Below are 21,629 nucleotides of genomic sequence, written 5' to 3' on the forward strand. Positions count from 1 at the left end.
CTGAGGTTACCATGCAATCCAGTATACTCTTAATTGATGGAACAAATATATCTAAGAATATATCATATGTATAACACTGTAAATATAAGAATATATTTTTCACTGTTATTCATTTATATTTATAATCATAGTGATATATATATATATATATATATATATATATATATATATATATATATATATATATATATATATATATATATATATATATATATATATATATATATATATATATATATATATATATATATATATATAATGTCTTCAACGATTAAAACCACAAAAGAAAACATTTTGCAATCATAAATATATCCATACGTAATCTAGGATCAAAATTAAAGTATTCATAAGAATTTAGACTTCAAAATGTATTTGCATTACAAATACACCATTAGATTTATTTCTCACTTTATGTCATTGGTGAAACGAGGACTGTCCCTCGGTCAACTAGAGCTGACAGGGGCTAAAGTTCAGAGTTCAAGACTGAAAGTTCAGAGGTGAGAAGGTAATTGCTTCCTCCTCTTTACTTGTGAAAACAATCCCTGATGAACTGAAAATGGTCTGGTGCTGGCAAGTATAGTCCTTCTCTCTGTTGATATGCGCCAAATGTCATTAACAGAATGGAGTTAGCTAGTGACATTGAACACACTTAAATGCCAACCTATGTACGTGATATACATACATACAAATATATATATATATATATATATATATATATATATATATATATATATATATATATATATATATATATATATATATATATATATATATATATATATATATATATATATCCTATACACAATGTTTGCCATATTTTCGTAGTTTATGAATGAAATGTATTATCTTCTAGAACTTAGTAATTGTATTACCCCATAAAATAAAAGCTATAGATAACATCAGTCTGTGTTTTCCTTGTCTCAGTGATGAGTAGGACGTTCTGCAGAGCGCCTCTGTTACACGAACGTACAGAATAAGAAAGATTTTCTCAGCCCACGTCAATTTTTACCGTGACCTTATCAAACGATGGTATGTTTCGTATCACATTAAGTAAAGTGTTACGAGCAAAAGGTGAAGTTGCAGCTGTGTCGAAGGTGAGTTCACGCTATCCCTTTCCTCCAAGGGTGTCTCTCTCTGGAAATGAGTTTCCTGGAAACATGAAACCTCTCTTTGGGCTGTCGACGTCCAGTTCTGGATAAGTGGCGTCTCATACCTTCATCATGTACTAGCCCAGTTAAGAGTCCTTAATTTCTTACCTAATTTGGTCGAGCTGTGTCACACCAAAGTAAGATTAAGAGTTTACAGTATATGGACCCCTACAGTTCATGAAATGATCATTAAACTTCGCGTCTTCACTTACACAGCTGTACCCTAGCTTTACACAAAGAACATGTCTTTCACAAATAAATCCAAAGTCATCTGCAGTTGAGCTGACCTAGTATATTACATGTACCTAAACAGTCGTATGTATGCAGATTGTTTCCACTTGCTTGTTAAGGATAACATGATACTGTGGGTCTTCACACACGTTATCAGTTTCTGTCTTTCTCCACGCGAGTGAAGTTATAAACATCTGGGGTTCATGATGGGGAAATGGAGAGAGAAAAGAGACAAAATTGCGCTTACTGGAAGACTTTGTTACTAACCGTGTCGGGATCAAACTAGTTTGGGTCCAATCGCAACCCAGTTGCCAAGAAAGTATTTCGAACTAAGATCTTATATATCTCGATTCGTCTGCTGTCAACATTGTGCTGAGCTTTATTACCCTGTAGGTTCATGTCACTCACGTCTGGAAGATTACTGGTGGTTCATCTATGTCTTTCAGACCCGGATATGTATGGCTGAGGATTTTTGACAAAGATACATCAGTCAGTCACTCGATAAGGGGGTTAGATTCCTCTTGATGGTTCATATCTTAAGATGATTTAAATCCATGGCAGAACTCCAACGATAAACACAAGAGATCAAGTTATGTAGGACCTCCTTAGGGGGATGATATGAACTCCATAATGCCATAACAGTTCCAGTTAGGAACATCTTTTGTGCGAGACGGTGTTGCTTCAGGGGTGTGACAAATGGCTGGTTTGGAGTCCACCAGTTCTCCCCTGCTCATCATAATCGGTAGAGAATAAACAGAAATATTTCTAGCTACTGAAACCCAAAATTTCTTCACCAGGTCTTAGGTAATTCTTGATAATGGTCTCACCGTGTTGCTGTAGTCGCAATATCGGAGGATCTAAACTTATGCCGTCAATACTTAATTCATTTTCTGCTATATAAATATATATATATACACATTCAATAATAAATAGATTCTTTATGGCTTACATAAATATGTGTCATCAATATAATCTTATGTTTATCATATATTTCTAAGTATCTTTGCTTTAGAATCTCTCCATTCGAAAAATACCCTAACCTCATGTGTCTGGTCTTCAATTGGATAATACTGATTGGAAAGCCCACATCCTCTTCCCGGTCTGGTGGAGCGCAGCAGTGAACTGTGACAGTTATGGTAAACAATGTGACAGTGATTATGACGCAGGCAAGTCATTCTTGACTTTGCATTACCTAGAAACATTCGTCACACTTAATGATCTACAACAGAGTGTCCTTAGGAAGTCCACTGCTGCAGGATTTCTCCTGGAGGATGTCAGACGTCCCCAGCGAAGGTGTGTGGGTTAGGGAAGACTGCACTACGTCACTTGCACCCACTGTTTCCGCGACTCAATTCATTACTAAACAACTATTACCACCGGACCAGATCGCTCGAGACCAAAGGCTGTTTCTTCACAAAATCTTTAGAAAACATCATTAGTGATGAGAACGGATAAGGTATTTATCAAATGGAGTCTTATAATTGGAGTAAAATTTAGTATTACTCCAGTTCCTATATATATATATATATATATATATATATATATATATATATATATATATATATATATATATATATATATATATCATATCATATCATATTTTTTTGTATTTTTTTATGCTGTTATACGTTGAATGTCCTGGCCTGACTTGAGCCTGAATGTCCGCAGTACTGAGTAAACGGTCTGTGTCACCTTGACTCCAGCCTCAGTCATGATACACGTAACCCTCATCTTAGTCCAGGGCAGGTCAGCCACACGAGGGGGCAGCACCTGCTGCAACAAATACATTTAGAGGAAATCAAGTGTGTGGGAAATCACGTTATTAATCAACTCGTTCGTTGATTGGTTCTTTCGCTTCTTGGCCTATCGACTGCCGGGTTATTGAGGTCGGTAACGTCACTCAAAGAACTTTAACAACCTTTCTCATGCGCTCATGATGGTTCTAAGACCGTACATGTTGTTACTGTATGCATGATGAACACACACCTCCTGAGGTAGAAGGGTATAATATATGTCTCCTGTTGTCGACTGGAGGAAAGCTCTTCCCAAGGCTGGACTACTTGATAACATGGGATTGAGGGGCATTGCATTACGTCTCCTTCAACTCTGTGCCTCAGTGATCTTATCTCGTTGTCGTTGCTCAATGGCAAGTTGAGGTAAATTCCAAATATTACATCAAACTTCTACAGGAAGAGGTTATGGTGGTATCTGCCACGAGTGGGAGAGAGAGAGAGAGAGAGAGAGAGAGAGAGAGAGAGAGAGAGAGAGAGAGAGAGAGAGAGAGAGAGAGAGAGAGAGAGAGAACAGCTCTTCAATGATCGCCAGGTTTTGATGTGGAGATTGAGTTCATCTTTTGTATGTACGTTAGCGTATCACATGGATTACAGACTGGTCTGTTGATGATTAACTAGGGATTACATGCTGGTCTGTTGATGATTAACTAGGGATTACATGATGGTCTGTTGATGATGACCCTGTGATTACAGTGTGGGCTGTTGACGCTGACCAACAGATCACATTTAATCAGCAATAGGCTGATCACAATCAGTAATCAGCATCTATTCTCAGTTTCTTACGCTATGATCATCCAATGAAACATTTTCAACAGGAGGAGTGAGAGCAAAGCGACTTAAAGGCAAAATTTGACGTGTATATATGATCAGGAATGAACTGACATCAGCTACTTGTCGAAGCGTTTCGACTATCGTTTTTGCTATTGATCGAAGCGTTTCGAATACGTTTAGTGACATAAAACAGTGAGAACTGGTCTTGTGACAATTACGCTCTGTTGTTAATACAGATTTTTTTTTCCATCAAAACCTCTGCTTTCGAGAACACCGCTTATCATCCAGTTTACCAGAACACTGGAATAATGATCAAGACACCACGCTTTGCCCAGAATTGTTCCACCTGATCTTCACATAATGAAAATCCGAATTAGATTTACGGGACGATGGCATCAGAATGTCGCTTTACCCTAATGTTTTGATTCATTAATGTTCAAACACTCGATTACTGACCTACTAGAGACTGGGCGTGTCACTCAAACCTTACTCACAATTCAGTAATCTTTTAACTCAAAATCTACTCACAGTACTCCTTGACTCAGAAGTTACTCACAGTCCTCTAATCCCTAGCTTAGAATTTACTCACATTCCTGCAGATCCGTTTCCTCCCTCATCCCCCCTCAGGAATGCGTGGCAGCCTCTCCTGAGCTCAGGACAGGGAGAGCAAAATGATTCGTATTGATGAAGATAAGATGAGGGTTACTACAACAGAGGCTCGGGCCTGGTACTCCTATATACTGCTGTGAATCACAGTTCATCAGCAGCTGATCTGGGCACTGTGACCTGCACAGCCTTACAGACGTCTGGAAAGCCCACACAGACAGACCTAAAGGCACCTACAGACGTGTGCAAGGCCTTATAGACGACTGTACAGCCTAACAGACGACTGTAGAGCCCTACAGACAGAGTTTAAGGCCTTACAGACGTGTGCACAGCCTTACAGACAACCGCACAGACGACTACACAGCCTTACAGATGACTTAAAAGCCTTACAGACGACTGTATAGCCTTACAGACGACTTTAAAAGCTTTGAAGGCGACTGCTACAGCCTTACAGACGTATGCATAGCTTTACAGACGACTACATAGCCTTACAGACGACTTTAAAGCTTCACAGACGACTGCACAGCCTTACAGACGGCCCCCCTTCTTGGCGGCTACAGGTAGCTTCTCTCCCTGAGATATGGGTTGTAGCTCTGGAAAAGGAGAAGAAAAGATAGACACACTTGTGCTGTAACCTCATGAAGAAAATATAATATATGGTAGACAGAAATTGCATCAGACGATGAGCCATAATAATCGCCTTAGAAATAATCTGGTTCAGCAGAAAACACTAGTCAAGATACCAGGTAAGTTGAAAGAGAAAGGGAAAATGCCAGATTAAAATGTAACATCGGATTAAGATGTGAAAAGACGCGGCGTTATGTGTTTCAGGAAAGAATGGAACATATGTATCAATCAGTTACAATAGCAAAGTCTGCATAGCATAGATGATTCTTAAACGAAATAAATGACATAGATACAATCATCGTACATTCCTGTGCATCTTGAAAACAAAACTCTTGTGGGTAGACAAAAACTGTAATATTTCCAAGACATTTGTAACGTCTGGAAGTATCTTCCACATCTGAGATACAAAGTCACGTGAGGAACTCGGTAGGTCAAGTCAGGTCATGGTCTGATTTTGACCTGGGAACAGGTCCAATTAGGTCATGCTTAAGCTGTGGTGTATGAACAAGTCAAGCAAGGTCATGCTCGGGTTGACTTAAGAACAAGGAAGCTCAAGTAATGCTCGGATTGTGACCTGAAAATAGGTCAACTCAGGTCTTGGTCAGGTATTGACCTGAAAAGAAGGGAGGAGAACGAAGTCAAATCTATAGATTATGATTTTTTTTCTGTCTTTACAAATGCTGACCTCATCTCTATTTTTCCTTGAGCACCAAGAAGTAAATCTTAGAGATATTCAGTATACCCTAGGTCGCCTCAGAGACCAAACACACACACACATACACACACATACACACACACACACCCACACAAACACACACACACACTCACACAAATATATATATATATATATATATATATATATATATATATATATATATATATATATATATATATATATATATATATATATATATATATATATACCCATTTTAGGGTTATATAGCACATTAATTACATGATTTGTAAAAAGCGCAGTATTACCTAACAAGCAGTAATCTCTTGCCACAGCTGCCAGCACTATATCTATTTCATTCAATTCTTTGCCCATACAATACTGAAGCTTGGAAAAATAACAACAGTTTTTGAACAACTATAACAGTTATGTTATTTGATGTCCTCGTGTTAACTCTAAGGTTGAATTATCTGAAAATCCTACTTGCAATATATATATATATAAATGTTTGTTTACGATCAATCGAAAGAGAGTCCATGACATTCAATATACTTATTTTTGACGTTAAATGACGTATGACCCACTGGTTGTTTCTCTGACGTTTTCACTGACGTAAGATCCGTCCACAGCAACCATTGGTTATTCCTGTGACGTTTTCGCTGACGAAAGACACACCCATAGCAACTATTGGTTGATCCTATGACGTGATCATTGACGTGAGAATCGTGCATAGCAACCATTGGTTGTGTCTGTGACGTTTTTAATGACGTGTGACCCATCCATAACTCCCCCGGCTGCTCATGTATGTCTAAGCAGTAGCCCATTTTCGTCCACTTGCCTCCTGATCAAAGTTTCTATAATTATTTAGAATTATTCTGACTAATGCGAATGCGACAAAATGTGAGACTGAAATATTCAAGCAATAACACCAAGCGAGTTAAATCGAGAGGAGATTAAAAATTGAAAAGCATTGTGAAAGTTCAAATACTGAGACGCATTTACCACTTCTTATATATATATATATATATATATATATATATATATATATATATATATATATATATAAATGTGTGTGTGTGTGTGTGTGTGTGTGTGTGTAACCATGTCAGTGATCCCCTCCTTGTTTGTATGCGTTTCCACCTGCAGCCACAGCTGTGGTTTAGCACATCTGGTCGTAACTTGTACATCCCGTCTACGTCACAAGTATGAGCACCATTTTCTATTGTAATTTGAAATATATTGTAATTCAGAATATTAAGTAATTTAGAATAATACGTCCACGGCACCTGGAACGTGTGAAGGCCTACGTCTCCTACACGTGGCACGTGTGTGAAGCCCACGTCCCCTAGCACATACGTGAAGCCCACGTCTGTGGGACCTGGCACATATGTTGCCGCCCACGTCCTCGGCACCTGACATTAGTACAAGTGTTGCGGCGCACATTCTTCACCCAGGGTCATAAGGTCAAGGGTCAAGTAACGCCAGTGTTGTGAGGTCGCCTGGCTGTCCTCAGCGTCCAGGAATAGGTCGAGTATAAATACTTCCCTATTACCTTGGTCAAAAATATTGACCTAAGGGGTACACTCTCTCTCTCTCTCTCTCTCTCTCTCTCTCTCTCTCTCTCTCTCTCTCTCTCTCTCTCTCTCTAGTACAGACAGACAGATAGACACAAACAGGGAGCGTCAAATGCAAACGAGGAGCTCCCTCGTTTGCACACTTCCGTTCTCTGGCTGTAGTGTATGGATCCTATTGCCTTACATCCACAGGCAAGCCTCATAGATTACCTCATTATCCACCATCGCCACTTCACATGACCCTTTTCAGTCCACTTGGAGCACATCGCCCCCTATATACCACTAATCCAGTGTATCCAGTCCCGATGCCACGAAGCCTCTTTTACTCCAATCATTCATCGTTTCAGTTTCCACTCTCTCCTTCGTTCCCACAGTGCCCTTTGACCCTGACCTATTAAGGGTCACGCAAGAGGTCAGGCTATCATACCCTAGCCTAAGGTTCTTATCGTAGAAGTGAGGAGTCGATCCTTCTTACTCAACTATCCTTCCTTCGTGTTCAGTCGATCTTATGTATGCTTTGTCAGCTTTAATTCTACAATTGATATATTTTTCCCGTAAAATACCAACGGGGTTTTCTTCCTTATACAATCAAGTTAAGTCAATTTAGATCAGTTAGATAACGGAAGAAAATCCAGCTCACGCTGTTCGAATGTACATAGCTGAGGTGGGTAAAATACACGAAACAACATCTACTGTAACCAAAGCCTTATTCACATCTTCATATGATTATGATGGTTATCCTGATTCATATGTTACAAAATCCTTTCTATACGTCTTGTACATAGATCTCAACCAAAACAATACATATACTCTAATGGATGTTCAAGGAGTATTGAGAGGATGTGTGCAACTGTCAGTACAGAGTGCAAGGAGAGGATACGTCTGCTGGCCTCTAGCATTACCCTGAGGCAACAGAAGAATGCTGATAACTGACCCTAGAGACTCGAGGACTCACCTTCTTCTGGTGGAACTTCTTAGCAACGAGACGGTGGTGTGAGTCGCCCTGTAGGAGTGGAAACCACAGCTATACTGATGGCTGGGTGAGAGAGGCAAATATTCTTGATGTTCTGGGCAGAGTCTCCTCTGACGTTCCACTGAGTTGACTAACGAAAAACATCAACTAAGATCAACACTACCTCTCTGTCTCTCTCTAATCCAATCCTCTCTTTTCTCTCTCAGTCAACGCTTTCCTTCCTTCCTTCTCTCAAATCTCGTATTTTTCTCTTTTGCTTCACTCCTATCTAAAATTCATCCTCCTTCCCTCAACCCTAATTTACTCCAACACTGCTCCCTCTCCTCTCCCAACCTTCCTCACTCTTTAGTATTGTATCTCCATGTATATAGATAAAGAATGTAGGATCTTAATCCTCTCCTCCAGCAGATAACCTTGTCATAGCCCGTCAGGTGATTCTGTCTTTCCCACGTACTCCCATGCCCGTCTCCCTAACCCACTCACCAGGTCGCTCATGATCTTGTCCAGGGTGGAGTCCAGGACGCCCTCGTTCTGGATGGATCGAGCCAAGGCCGTGATCTCAGAGTCGTGGGTGGAGTCGGAGCACTCGAACATGTGCTCCGTGTCGCACATGCAATCCTGCATGGCTTGGTAGTCCCGCGAGAAACCCGCCGTGTTCTCGAACTCCTCCAGGCATCCGTTCTCGCCTGTCGGAATAACAGATGTGTTAGTGGGAGGCTGGCAAGCCGCAGCTGTGGCTGTAAGCAGGATGATCTAGACACAGAGAAGGGAACCTCAACATGGGTACATATATATTGAATATTATAGAGAAGGAGAGAGAAAGAGACAGGGGAAATTGTGGCAGGAGAAATCCAGTCACGAGAGATACTGACACTGATTAATATATCTAGGACGTCCGGATATGGTTCACCCATAGAACAGTAGTTATGGACATGGGTTATGTACAACAAGGAGACCTGGACATGCTGATTATTAACACAGGGGAAATGGACACACAATCAGGACATATACTATAGGCACAAGCGATGATCTAAACATACAAGATCCAGGAACATTGGTTTGAGACGTAGAGGACATAAATAAGCTTTTACGCTCCCAACATAACCGACTGAGATGTATGGAAATGAGTTCGTTCATTCAGGTCCTCTTTGTCTAAAGCCATCATTCCCAGATCCCGTTTCTCTGGATGTCCTGCTCCTGATATATCCTAGAATACTAGCACTGCACAAGCTGCAATCCAAGAGGACATAACCTTTAACTTGTTATCTGTTTTACACACATTAGCATTCGAGACCCGCTTACTGTAGATTCTGCGAGGCGATTCAATAACACACGTATCGATGAGCACAGTGTTCCCACCAACCAAAGGACCCGGTAAGAAAGGGCATTTAATTTTCTCATATTGGCGCTGGGATTCTTTGTATTCTCACCTGGAAATCTTTATGTGGGTAATTACTGAAGGTGTGCGTGTCGTAATGTAGTGTCTCAGAAAATGAACGTTATTTTTGTTGTTGTTTTAGACCGAGCTGTCATGCACAGAAGGAAAGCAGAGCGGCGTCCCTCCCTACAAATTGTGCCTCTTTGTCTAGATTCATGTAGTCTCTCATGTCGGTAACTTTGCCTTCAGTATTAAGGTATTTGTGTGAATACAGTTAGCCATTGTGTGAACCCTCAGCAGCATACAAGTTTACTTTCGAGGGAGACAAGGAACTTCACCATACAAGGGATAGACCTAAGCTTTACGAAATTAATCTGATACTCGAACAAATGGGTCAGACCTGTGTAAAGATTAGAAAAAACATTTCAAATATAATAGTAGATCTTCATATTGAAAAAAAATCCACCTAATGTTTGTCTAGAAAAATAATATCGGTTAGTAAACTCTTCCTGCAGAGGAAGAACGAAAGGTACACATGAGTCTCCATCGCTCTCCTGGACTTATTGATAACAGTGGCCATCTTGGTTGTTAGTTAGGGCTGCTAGACTCAACTCTGAGAGAGGGCCATCTACGTACCATTCCTGCCATATATAGTTCAAATTGGTTCAGAATTTTCAGATGAAAACACTGAAATATGAGAAGTTTATGTAATGATCACGACTCAGTTCAAAAGTAAACATGGCCTTGGGTCAGTTGAACGCAAAGGGGAAGATTAGACTAACCTCAGCAAACGCACCTGGTACAAGGCATGAACCAGGGCCAGACCCGTATCATCTCTAACACATCAAGGCTGAACCTGCACGTACCGGTGTAGCCGAGGGGGCAGGGATTGGGAGGGTTGCAGTATGCGGGTAGAACCCCGTCACTACCGCTGCCGCTGCTGCTGCTGCTGCTACTGCTCTTCAGGCCGCTGGTGTTAGGCTTGGGCCGCTGCTTCATCTTCCCCTCTGAGGGAAGACATGGTCAAGTGTTACTGAAGAAGAAGAAGAAAAATATAAGAGGAAGAAGGCTATTGTCGAGAGAGTCTTTTGCCTACACTGGTGACGCCCACATACTGCCCTCTTACCATACATAACCTTCCCACACCCACGCCACCACTCTCACACCACACACACACACACACACACACACACACACACACACACACACACACACACACACACACACACACACAGGAACCTTCTACCTTATGTACCACACACGCCTTTTATAGGACCGTCGTCCTTACCGTAGTTGCCCAGGACTGAACTGATGAGGGAGGAGTGAGCCAGGTACTCCTGATCCCTGAGGGACGGGCTTAGGGACAATTCGTCGTATTCTAAGGGCATGGGAGGCCCTGGAAGCTCCTTCATGGCCCGGGGAGACATCCCCTCTCCCAGAGGAACGTCCAACCTGGAGTAGGAAATATCAGGATTACTTGAAGGAGGAGGATACATTAGCTAGACCTGACTAATCATTACTCTGTCTTCCTGTCATTGGTATTAGTCCATCTCACTAAGTGTCAGCTAGTCAGGAAAGCACCAGGAGAACCATAGCGCAGAAATCGTTTTCTCCTGTTATACACTTCTTAAATTTCTTTATGCTGTCCACATTAACAATTTTGTCACTCAGTTAATTCACTCATACACCAACCTTATACTATAAACTTGTATGTGTGTGTGTGTGTGTGTGTGTGTGTGTGTGTGTGTGTGTGCATTGTGTGTGTGTGTCACTACAACATTTAGACACCCGTATATTGTACTATTGTGGTATAATTTTCTCCCCCCACACACATTAAGGGTGAATCCTATAGGGTTACCATCCCGCCCCGTCCTTCCCATTACAGACATGTAACTAGGGAATGTAAGCGGTCCTCCTCCTCCACCTGCTAGCTAATGGAGAGCTCCATGTGAAGCGTGGGTGTCTTCCTCCACATGTCAAGTAACCTTAACGCTAATATTTAGCGGGACGTGTGATTCGTGGAGCAGCTAAGTATCTCGCCCATTGCCTTCCTGCAGACAACACTTCCTTTGTTGCACCACCAGACGAAGGGAAAAATATTTTCGGGGTGAATTAGGTTTTATAATCTTAATAAATCTATTCGCATGAGGGGAAATGTGAACCCCGCGTCCACAATACAGGGAGGTACCTGCTGTTTGCGAGTTTTTGGATCAGTTTTCTCTAAGGTTTGGATCCTTGCCGACACACAAGACAGGAGTGTGGATAGTTAAAGATGGCCCTTCAGTTATCGTCATATTTTGAGCAGCTTTTTTTAAACGGATCACTGGACGATTAGATGCTACTCAAACATGACCATTTTCATCATATTTTAAGGTATACACAACACGACAGTGGTGCTGCTACGCAAGTCGAATACGGTGAGGTCAGCGCAGCCAGGCTTGGCGTGAGGTCACACGATCACTGATGTGGATCACGTGAGGATGGGAGAGTACTTGGTCATCATGAAGACGGGATTCGAATTCCAACCTCACGAAAGATTCATAAGCTGGGAGGGAAGGGAGGATGTGAACCTGTAACTTACTGAACTTTACCACGAAAACTCCTCAGTAAGAAGAATGGGATATGTTATCCTCCACGTCCTGCAGAGCCTTATCTAACCGCTGTGCAGTTGGAAGTGTGACTCAAGGTGCGTCCTTCTCATCCTCCACTGAGCATTTCGCTCAAAACCTTCCTCTTGCCACCTCTCAGTATCATAATCTCAGCAAAAATCACAAGATTTGGCAGACATTTCGATCATTTGGCGGGCTTGGGTTAAGGTTATATCACAGGAGGAGAAGAAGAGGGGCGATGGCATCAGGGGATGCAGGCAGAGAAGCAATTTCTGCTCTGCAAATGGTGTCCTACATTTGAACCTTGACATTCTAGTTGGTGGTATCCTGAACTTTGACATTTCAGCCTTTTTTTTTTTCCTTCTCCGAGGCTAGGTCGTGCACTTGCCTTTCCTGGGTTTAACATTGACTACCATTAGTAATGCACGTCAAAAGAAAAGAAAACTTTCGCTCTATTAACACTGACTAACGATCTATTTCATTTATTTGATACTATTCCTTACATTGTGACCGGTGTTAAAACTAATGTGGCAAATATATAATTCCCTTGAACGAAAAGATTCCGTTTGATTGATGTGTTTATTGGATTTCCTTGAGGCTTCCACGTTGGAGGAAAATCTATTCTGATACGCGAGTCGCTGGGGACCCGGTGTGGCCGCGCTGCTGGGTTTTACGTGCGATCAAGCGCCATCTACAAAGACAGAGCAGTACAGCCAAGCAGCAGGACCCTTTTATGGGTTTATTTCAGCTCAGAGGCTGCACTCGAACGGAGAGCATCAGTGAAACGAGTGATTCTTTCGGGGTGAGAAATTATCCAATGAGACTGCACGTCTTTACGCTTCAGTGATAGAAAAAAGGCGAATGACAATATATCAGTTAACATTACTCATCCACCAGAACGTAGCTTAATGGAATGGCTCATCTAACTACAGTGTCTAAGATACAGTGATATTTCATATCGCAAATACAGCAAGTTCCTCTACTGTCTTACATAAGACACCAGGCAGTACCTTCAGTGTCTTACACAAGACGCCAGAGACAACGAGACGACAAACTTACAGTCTTGCGAGACAACTTTATGCTCGTCCTAACCAACGTAACACACACAAAAATACGGCCTAGGTCCCATAACTTGCGTAGGACTCCATCTTCCCAACCTACGTTCTACTTAGAGCGTCGTTGCGTAACGCTCCAGCCACAAAGGACGTGAAACAATCCAGATTAAAACAAAGGTCTGAGGAAAGACCTGGAACCTTTTACACCGCGCCATGTTTCCGCCCTGCAACAGAGTAAATAGTCCGGGCGACTGACCGTCTAGAGTCTTGTTTGCTGGCGAGATGTATCAACAACGGACATAATGGGAGACGGAGAGAAGGCTCAGCGGGAGAGGGAAGGTTCTGTTCCAGTATTTCAACGCCTTTATTGACTGTGGGTAAGATGAGCGTAGGAGACGCTTACCATACGTAGATCATCTGAAAAGTATGCCATGTGATGTCTTCAATCTGGCATTTATAGATGGGATCATCAACAGATTTTATCTTTTTCGTTACGTTCGTGATAACTGAGCTTCAGTTATCTAAATGGAAGGCTTATCACTATGGATGATGATACAAACTTATACAAAAACGTTAAATACATGTTCATGCAGATTAATCCATATAGATACATTTATAAATACATTCTCATACACTTCTACATAAACATAAAACTTACAAACATCCATCCATATATCTCACTATCATTGTACCCATATATGTATCTGTGTATCTACCTACCAACATAAGAACCTACGTACGAAAACTTAACGGATAATGACGACAAACTTAAACTAAGTTAATGGGAGACTCCACTTCCCTCAGGCAGCAGTTACGTACATATCATTAAGCCTGGATGAGGCTACGAGCACAAGACTCGTAGAAATAAAAAGGAGTGACGTTCAGTGCAGCGCCCCCTAACGAGAGCTGGGCACGTAAGAAGATTATCAGGACGAAGTGTGAGACCTCTCGAAGAGTTGAGAGCAAGTGTAAACATCACATGGAAGGGTATCAAAGTGTGTGTGTGTGTGTGTGTGTGTGTGTGCGCGCGTTGTTGGACACCGTAGGAAATCAAGAGTTTCATTTCTAAGAGTTTTATTTGTATAAAGTTAAATGTATTTATTCCAATAGAAATATCTGAGTGCATGAATACATTTCAAGGAGTCAAAATACGTAGGGTTCTGCGTATGTCACAGGGTATGGTGGTGCATCAGAACATGCCAGTGTACGCTAGTCAGAACTCATGATGAATTAGTAGAATACTTGTGTGTGTGTGTGTGTCACTCAGGGTCGAGGACCAGCAAAACATATGTATAAAATGAAGACATCATTGGCTTTCAGAAAGGCAAAGATGAGAATGTATGGAGACACTTGAGGTGAGTAAGCTGAGAGTGTATGAACAGACTTGGGGTGGGTGAGTCTTAGATATACCGAAAGCCTAAATATTTTTTTAAGCCATTATTCGACCACAATTTTCCTTAATTTTACAGGAAAAAGATAAGAGATCAGAACCAAAACATTGCGGAGCCGAGGATGTGGATAGTGGAGATATTGTGGATAAGGTAAACAGTGTGGATGGCTTTGCTAATAGATACACCTGGTGTGATAAAAGCTGTTGTGGATGATGTAAAAGGCCGTCCTCCCCTTTGTATCTCTCACAGGTAAAAATAATCCTCAGCTTGCTTTTGTTGCAGCTAAAAAGGATACAGAGACCCTTTGGCTAAACTTCTTTTCTACGTATGAGTCAGACGCAGCAAAGGGAAGCCTCCAGTCATCCTATCCAGACCAAAAAGAAAGAAAAGATGCAGCACAAACGGCATGAAGCTAGTGGTAGGAGGTAACATAAACCTTCGCCCGATACCCATACAATAGTTACTTCGATCTTAATCCCTTGAATATGATGGTATGACCCTTGATCACGACGGTAATTACGACCTTCAAACACAACAAATGAGCGAGGTAGGAAAATAATTTTGAGCATGACGGTACTACTTCTTAGGTGAGATGGCCAGGTCTTTGTCTTACATACTGTGTTCCATAAAACCAATGGAACACTGGAAAGAGCATTAAGTTTTTGAACATACACAAAACAAGGTAATATAAGCCGGATACTGAGATAGCAACTTGGATGTCGACCTTGCATTCTGGGTCAACCAATGATTTCTCAGTTACGTAAGCTTTCCTTTTGTTTGACCTCATAGTTGTCCCTATATGTATCTACCTGTCTATCTATCTATCTATCTATCTATCTATCTCACAAGGGTAAGATCTGCAACAAAATATGATGTAATAATCCAGTATGATAAAGCTCTGTGGAAAGGAGAATGATTGGAAACTTCTAATCGAGGGGGGAGAGGAAGGAAAGAAGGGAAGAGGGAAAGAAGAATTGAAGGAAGAACTCCCAAATGATCAATGTTTCTCGCCACGTAGGTTGTGGGTGTCACTAGTCAAGACAACTCCATGTCTTTCTTGCGATAACCAAGACTCTTGTAAATTTTCCTTTAGCTGGTAGTGATGCGTCAGGATGCGCCAGGAGGTATATATCTACATATGCACAGACATATATGCATTCATATATTGATATATATATTGAATTATATTCAGGAAAAATTTTCAGAGCCTCCAGAATTGGATCTTAGTCTCCTGGTTAGGAATTCTTATTATAAACCCAGTTCCAGGCACTAAAGCAGTAAGGCCCTGGAACGCCTGCCCATCCTGCTATATATAACCTCAAAGGTCTCTGGGAAGGGATGGCTGATGGCCTCGCTCAGGAACCAGAAATAACACAACACGTTACGAAGAATTCGGGGAACATGAGACCTCGCCTTCCACGAACCAGTATGATCGTATTTTGTCCTCTGTGGCGTGTGCTAGGCCCAAGACATCACACAACTTTTCTTCTTTTCCATATATTTACCTGATTATTTGTTGGTTTGTATAGGTGGATGAGGAGGGGACTATATAGTGTTCTCATATATATATATATATATATATATATATATATATATATATATATATATATATATATATATATATATATATATATATATATATATGCAGAACAAGCAGTAAGAATATGATCGGGTGCAAGGATTTGGCCTTCAGAGATTAATGTGGGTTACAATGGAAACAGACAGCAAGAAGTGGATGATTGCTAATGCCTAAGCTTCGGACAGAGAAGAATGATAGAATGTAGTGTACATTTTGGGAAACGCTCCGTAAGTGCTTCACATTTGTGATGAGAAAGGACTGAATCATATGGCTTTGGGATCTGAATGCAATGTCGGATGTCGTGGCACATGAGGGTATAATTAGAGAGGAATTTTGATCTCTAAATCCTACTATTTTGCTCTTTACATTCGTGTGGCTTACCCCTGTGGAGGTAGGTCGAGGTAATCTCTGGATGGGTCAGCCAGACCGTTGCCCATCCTCGCCACCATCTCCCTCAGGAAGGCGTCAGAGAGGCCCATGGGATCTGCGCCCTACAAGAAAAGTAACACAAGATAGAGCGACGTACAAAGTATATATATATATATATATATATATATATATATATATATATATATATATATATATATATATATATATATATATATATCAGCATCATCAACGTACATCAGCTGTGGTGGATTTCATTCTCTCTCTTTATGGTTAAATATAAAATTTCTAGCAACCCAGCTCGCTTTCATCTCACATAATGACATAACATTAAAAAGACTCTATTAAGCAACTACAGTGACATCACATAATCCCTGACACACTCCCACATTCACATTCAGACCACTCTCACACACACACCAATTCCATATTAAAGGTTTTAAAAGCATTGAGGAGTCTTCCATGCTCGCTATATAGGGTCAGAACTTAATTAAACGGTTCCTAATTCACTTTTTCCTATGTCTTTCGAAATATTTTGCTAGTGACGCCTTCGTTCTCTATAAAACAGTTTTATTACTTGTCTGAGCCAGAAAATCTGGTCCACACACCCTCTTGTTTTCAAAAATGAACATAATCGTCATACATATTTATATCAATCAACTAAAACTAAGTATGAAGCAGCCTTGGCTGAAGGCTGTGGCCACCACTCACCGCTGATCCAGCGACGTAGGAGGCAGTAGCGAGGGACGAGACACCCACCCCAAGCACCACCAGCACCACCCACGATCGTGCACCAGCAGTCAACATCTGCAACAATAGAACCAGGAGGTAAATAAGGCGCGCTCACCCAACCATCGTCACTTACTTAACTGTTGCTGCTGGTATTCTTAACTACCCTACAAGCTGGATGGTTGTTGAGTCATTTTGTAACGATTCGCCACCATTCACGTACACACCAAAGCACATACTTTGATTAAGGGTATACAAAACATCATTATACTTTGGTGTGCCATTAGCGTTTTAAAGACTTAAAGGTAGTGATCACGTCACCCTTTGTGTGTGTGTGTGTGTGTGTGTGTGTGTGTGTGTGTGTGTGTGTGTTCATGACTGAGAAATGGGACCAACTCTACAGATAGTAAACTTGATATGAAGAAGGTACACTGACAATACACAAATGGTGCTTTTAACAGCTAACAGCTGGTGCGCAAAGAGTTCACTAAAGGGACACATAACAGTACCAGTAGTATACTAGAAATTCACAGATGGTACACCAGATGTAAGTATATGGTGCACTAGAAGTGCCCATATGGTACACTAGGAGTGCCCATATGGTACACTAGAAGTGCCCATATGGTACACTAGAAGTGCCCATATGGTACACTAGAAGTGCACGTATGGCACGCTAGAAGTGCATATATGGTACACTAGAAGTGCCCATATGGTACACTAGAAGTGCACATATGGTACACTAGAAGTGCCCATATGGTACACCAGATGTAAACTTTTGGGGCCCCCAGAGGACGGTGGTAATCATAACACTTAGCCACATAGCAGAAAAAGAGCTACGGAATATGGACAGTATACATATAGACAGTATACATATGGACAGTATACATATGGACAGTATACATATGGTGATCTAACACTATAGATTTTTGATATGTTCAGCATACATATACCACGCTAAAAGTACATACATATTACACTACTTGAAGAGCATAACAATAATTCAAATCTAGTACACAAAAATGTATTTGACGCAATTTTCTGTACATTAGGTACATACATGGCACGCTGCTACTGTTACACCTGGAGGATAATTTACTAATTATCCAGACGGGACACAGCTGTCACTCTGTGTACATAGAGAGTACACTCACAACACATATACAACACAGTGTGATTATCTATCAAGGCAGTGCAATAACAGGTTAGTTGTGAGGTGTAATGTTAGGCTATCGACATTTCGATTTCATTCAGATCTTATTTTCTGCCACAGTTGTTTCACAAATCGTCCAGCACGTCGTATATCATGAAACAATACATCAAAAAAACGTAAACATGTATAAACATATACACACAGCACTCAACCCTCCATGACCGAGGCCCAGATGTGAAAAATACGTTACGATTTCCCGTAATTTCTTCTGTGTTATTTCTTATTGTTACAGTCACGTGTAGGATTGATCGCATTCACTGATGCGGGACGACTGGTGTCTGGCTGAGGGTCTGTGTCATGCAGACTGGTCACAACGCCATGGCTATTTCCTCCCTGGCTCAGCCCTCGGGGGGGAGAGGAAACCTTCACAGGATTTTCTCTCGAAAGAGACATCAAAGCCCACATAAACTTGTATATCTGGATGGAACACAGTCTATCTAAGCAGGAGAGAGGAACTGGCCTTTGGAAAATGAGAGCAAGACTCGTGACTCACCTTGGTACCAGCTGCTGGAAGGCAGACTCGCGGGATCCAATATGGCGGCGACTCTACCGTCGACCGATGCCAACAATCAGAAAGAAGTCGATTTCTTCGGGAGGTCGTTCGCTCAACGCCGATCTCTCAACTAATTCAACAAATACCAGAGTTCAATTTCCTACACACTACGCCGGAGAATGACCCATGAATGTAGATAAAGGGATGTAAAAAAGAGTATGGTATTGACTTGCGCAGGTGGCGATGCGCCGACGAGGCTGCCAGGTTCCTATGGAGACGAGTCGTATTGATCACTTTTGGCGCGCATGACGGACGGCTCCACCAACACCCAGGACGCCTCCCGAAACAAACATGGAACATATACTGAGACCCACATGTGTTCCTCGCCACGGGATGAAGATCCTCACGTTTCCAGAGGTCTTTCCCGCCTCCACGCGGCTTGAAGTCTCAAAATTCCAGACTTTTGAAAACCTTTACCAGAAAAAAAGTTAAAGAAAATTGATTTTTTTTTTCCTTTTTTCCTCGTTGAGTTTCATAAATGTTCATGTAAGTCAATGCTAAGAGGAAAGTCCTGGAAACAGAAATGAGGCAGTTACCCGTGAAGGTCAAAGCTATAATTAGGTCGTAAAATAATTTCTGGTCCATCAATCTGACACTTACAGGTAATGAAATTTTATCACCTTTTGGTAATCAACGGGTGGGCTATCATTACGCAACAATTAAGACGATGGTAGGTAGTTAACTGGTGATTTGGACGGTTTTAAGACGTGATGATTAACGGAGTCTTACCAGCGAGGTTTAGAAAGTGGTGAGACCATTGTTTACGAAAGGTTGGCTTGACCATGATGTGGTACCACGAAGGCTACTGTGGAAAAATGTTTCTCTTGTTTCCCTCACAAGTATATGGCCTATTCGGAAGCCATGACTGTCGGAAAACTTACATTTTATGAAAAAAAAACTTCGAAAAAAAAAGAAAGCAAAACCTACGGATTTCTGATTAAATCTCTTGACCACATTTTTCATATCTTCTTATTCAGTTTGACCACTCGTGTCACGGGAATACTGGGGTCGAGGTTACGACAGACGAACAATCTGGTTTCAGTGTTTTATATGGCAGAAAGAGAAGGAATCTACCTTACCTCGCTCACGTATATGCATACATGATATATATATATATATATATATATATATATATATATATATATATATATATATATATATATATATATATATATATATATATATATAACAATAATTGCTAATATTTTGTATTACAGCGTCATGCACAGATCCATCAGATAACAGCGAACATAACTTTTGATGAATCATTGCAAAAAAATAAAACTGCTTCACAAATAATCAAAGAATGTGAAAGAACATTTAATGTGGGGATCCCTAATTTAAAAACTATGAATGTTAAGACAAATTTGAGTAAAGATAAAGTGTAGCTGATTTTTCAAGCTTTAGGAAACCGTGATCTAGCTGTCGATATTAGGATCATGGAACTGTGAATCCCATATTTGTATAAAAAGTACACGTAAAAGTGAAAATCGCTTGTGCCAAAAAGACCGTGTATCTCCTCAGAAAAAGAATTCAGTAATGAGGATTTTTACACCAGTTTAGATAACGGGAATCACGACCATATGACTTGTATTAGGATGATGTGAACCTGTGATCTCAATGTCTGAATCTAAAAGGTAAGAAAAGCGTATGTGTAGATCAGATTATCAAGAACATTTCCTGGTCAGATGGGCTTCACACTAGAGATAAAGAGGCACACTTGTATCCATCATGCTAACGTGAATCCAAATGTCATTTCGGGATTATAACATAGCCAAATGGAAATGATAGTTTCGGTTGCAATGTACCAACAGGGGAGTCAATGAGCCATCCATTTTCATTGGCACTGTACATGCCAATAGATATTCCAAAATGCTAACCACTTACATATCACAGTTTGCACAATGATCATAACAGCAGAATAGTCAGGCAAGAGGTGGGGGTGCGACCCATTATGGAACAATTGCACGAGGTCATTTGGATACTTAGCCAATTGGATGAATCAAATGATTAGCGGAGATATGTAAATGGTCGTTATATTCTCCAGGTTCAACACCTATGTATTTCGTCATCTGGAGTGTCCTGCAGTATAACATTGTGCTTCTAGAGCAACAATATTTGAGAAGTTGAAGTTTTCAACTCACAATTGATCTGCAACAGGGGCAAGTCACTCTTCATGATTTTATCATCTAATGATGCAGGCATCAACATAAACACACACAGCTCAGACACGCACAGTATCAAGGCGTCAGCAGTTATACAGAGTGGGTCAGTGTGACGCATCTCGACTACACTGAAACTCGTCCCTTTCGCTGCACTACGACAATAACCAAAAAAAAAAA

At 41.0% G+C, this 21,629-nt stretch overlaps 1 protein-coding gene across 2 annotated transcripts; it reads right to left on the bottom strand.

Moving 5' to 3' along the window:
* Nucleotides 1-349: 349 nt before the first annotated feature.
* On the bottom strand, nucleotides 350-19,394 carry 7B2 (Secretogranin_V domain-containing protein 7B2). Of its 2 annotated transcripts, XM_071677153.1 has the most exons (8): nucleotides 19,228-19,394; nucleotides 17,507-17,602; nucleotides 16,790-16,899; nucleotides 11,063-11,226; nucleotides 10,641-10,781; nucleotides 8,880-9,082; nucleotides 8,379-8,426; nucleotides 350-5,142 (listed from the first exon to the last, which is right to left on the bottom strand). In XM_071677153.1, exons 2-8 carry the CDS (start codon nucleotides 17,600-17,602, stop codon nucleotides 5,104-5,106), a joined length of 801 nt encoding a protein of 266 aa, XP_071533254.1. In that variant the 5' UTR covers nucleotides 19,228-19,394; the 3' UTR covers nucleotides 350-5,103. The 2 variants fall into 2 exon arrangements, with proteins under 2 accessions (XP_071533254.1, XP_071533256.1); XM_071677155.1 differs by lacking the exon at nucleotides 8,379-8,426 and having other exon boundaries at nucleotides 19,228-19,389.
* Nucleotides 19,395-21,629: the final 2,235 nt, after the last annotated feature.

The sequence above is a fragment of the Panulirus ornatus genome, chromosome 24 (assembly GCF_036320965.1).
Source record: "Panulirus ornatus isolate Po-2019 chromosome 24, ASM3632096v1, whole genome shotgun sequence".
Classification (NCBI taxonomy): domain Eukaryota; kingdom Metazoa; phylum Arthropoda; class Malacostraca; order Decapoda; family Palinuridae; genus Panulirus; species Panulirus ornatus.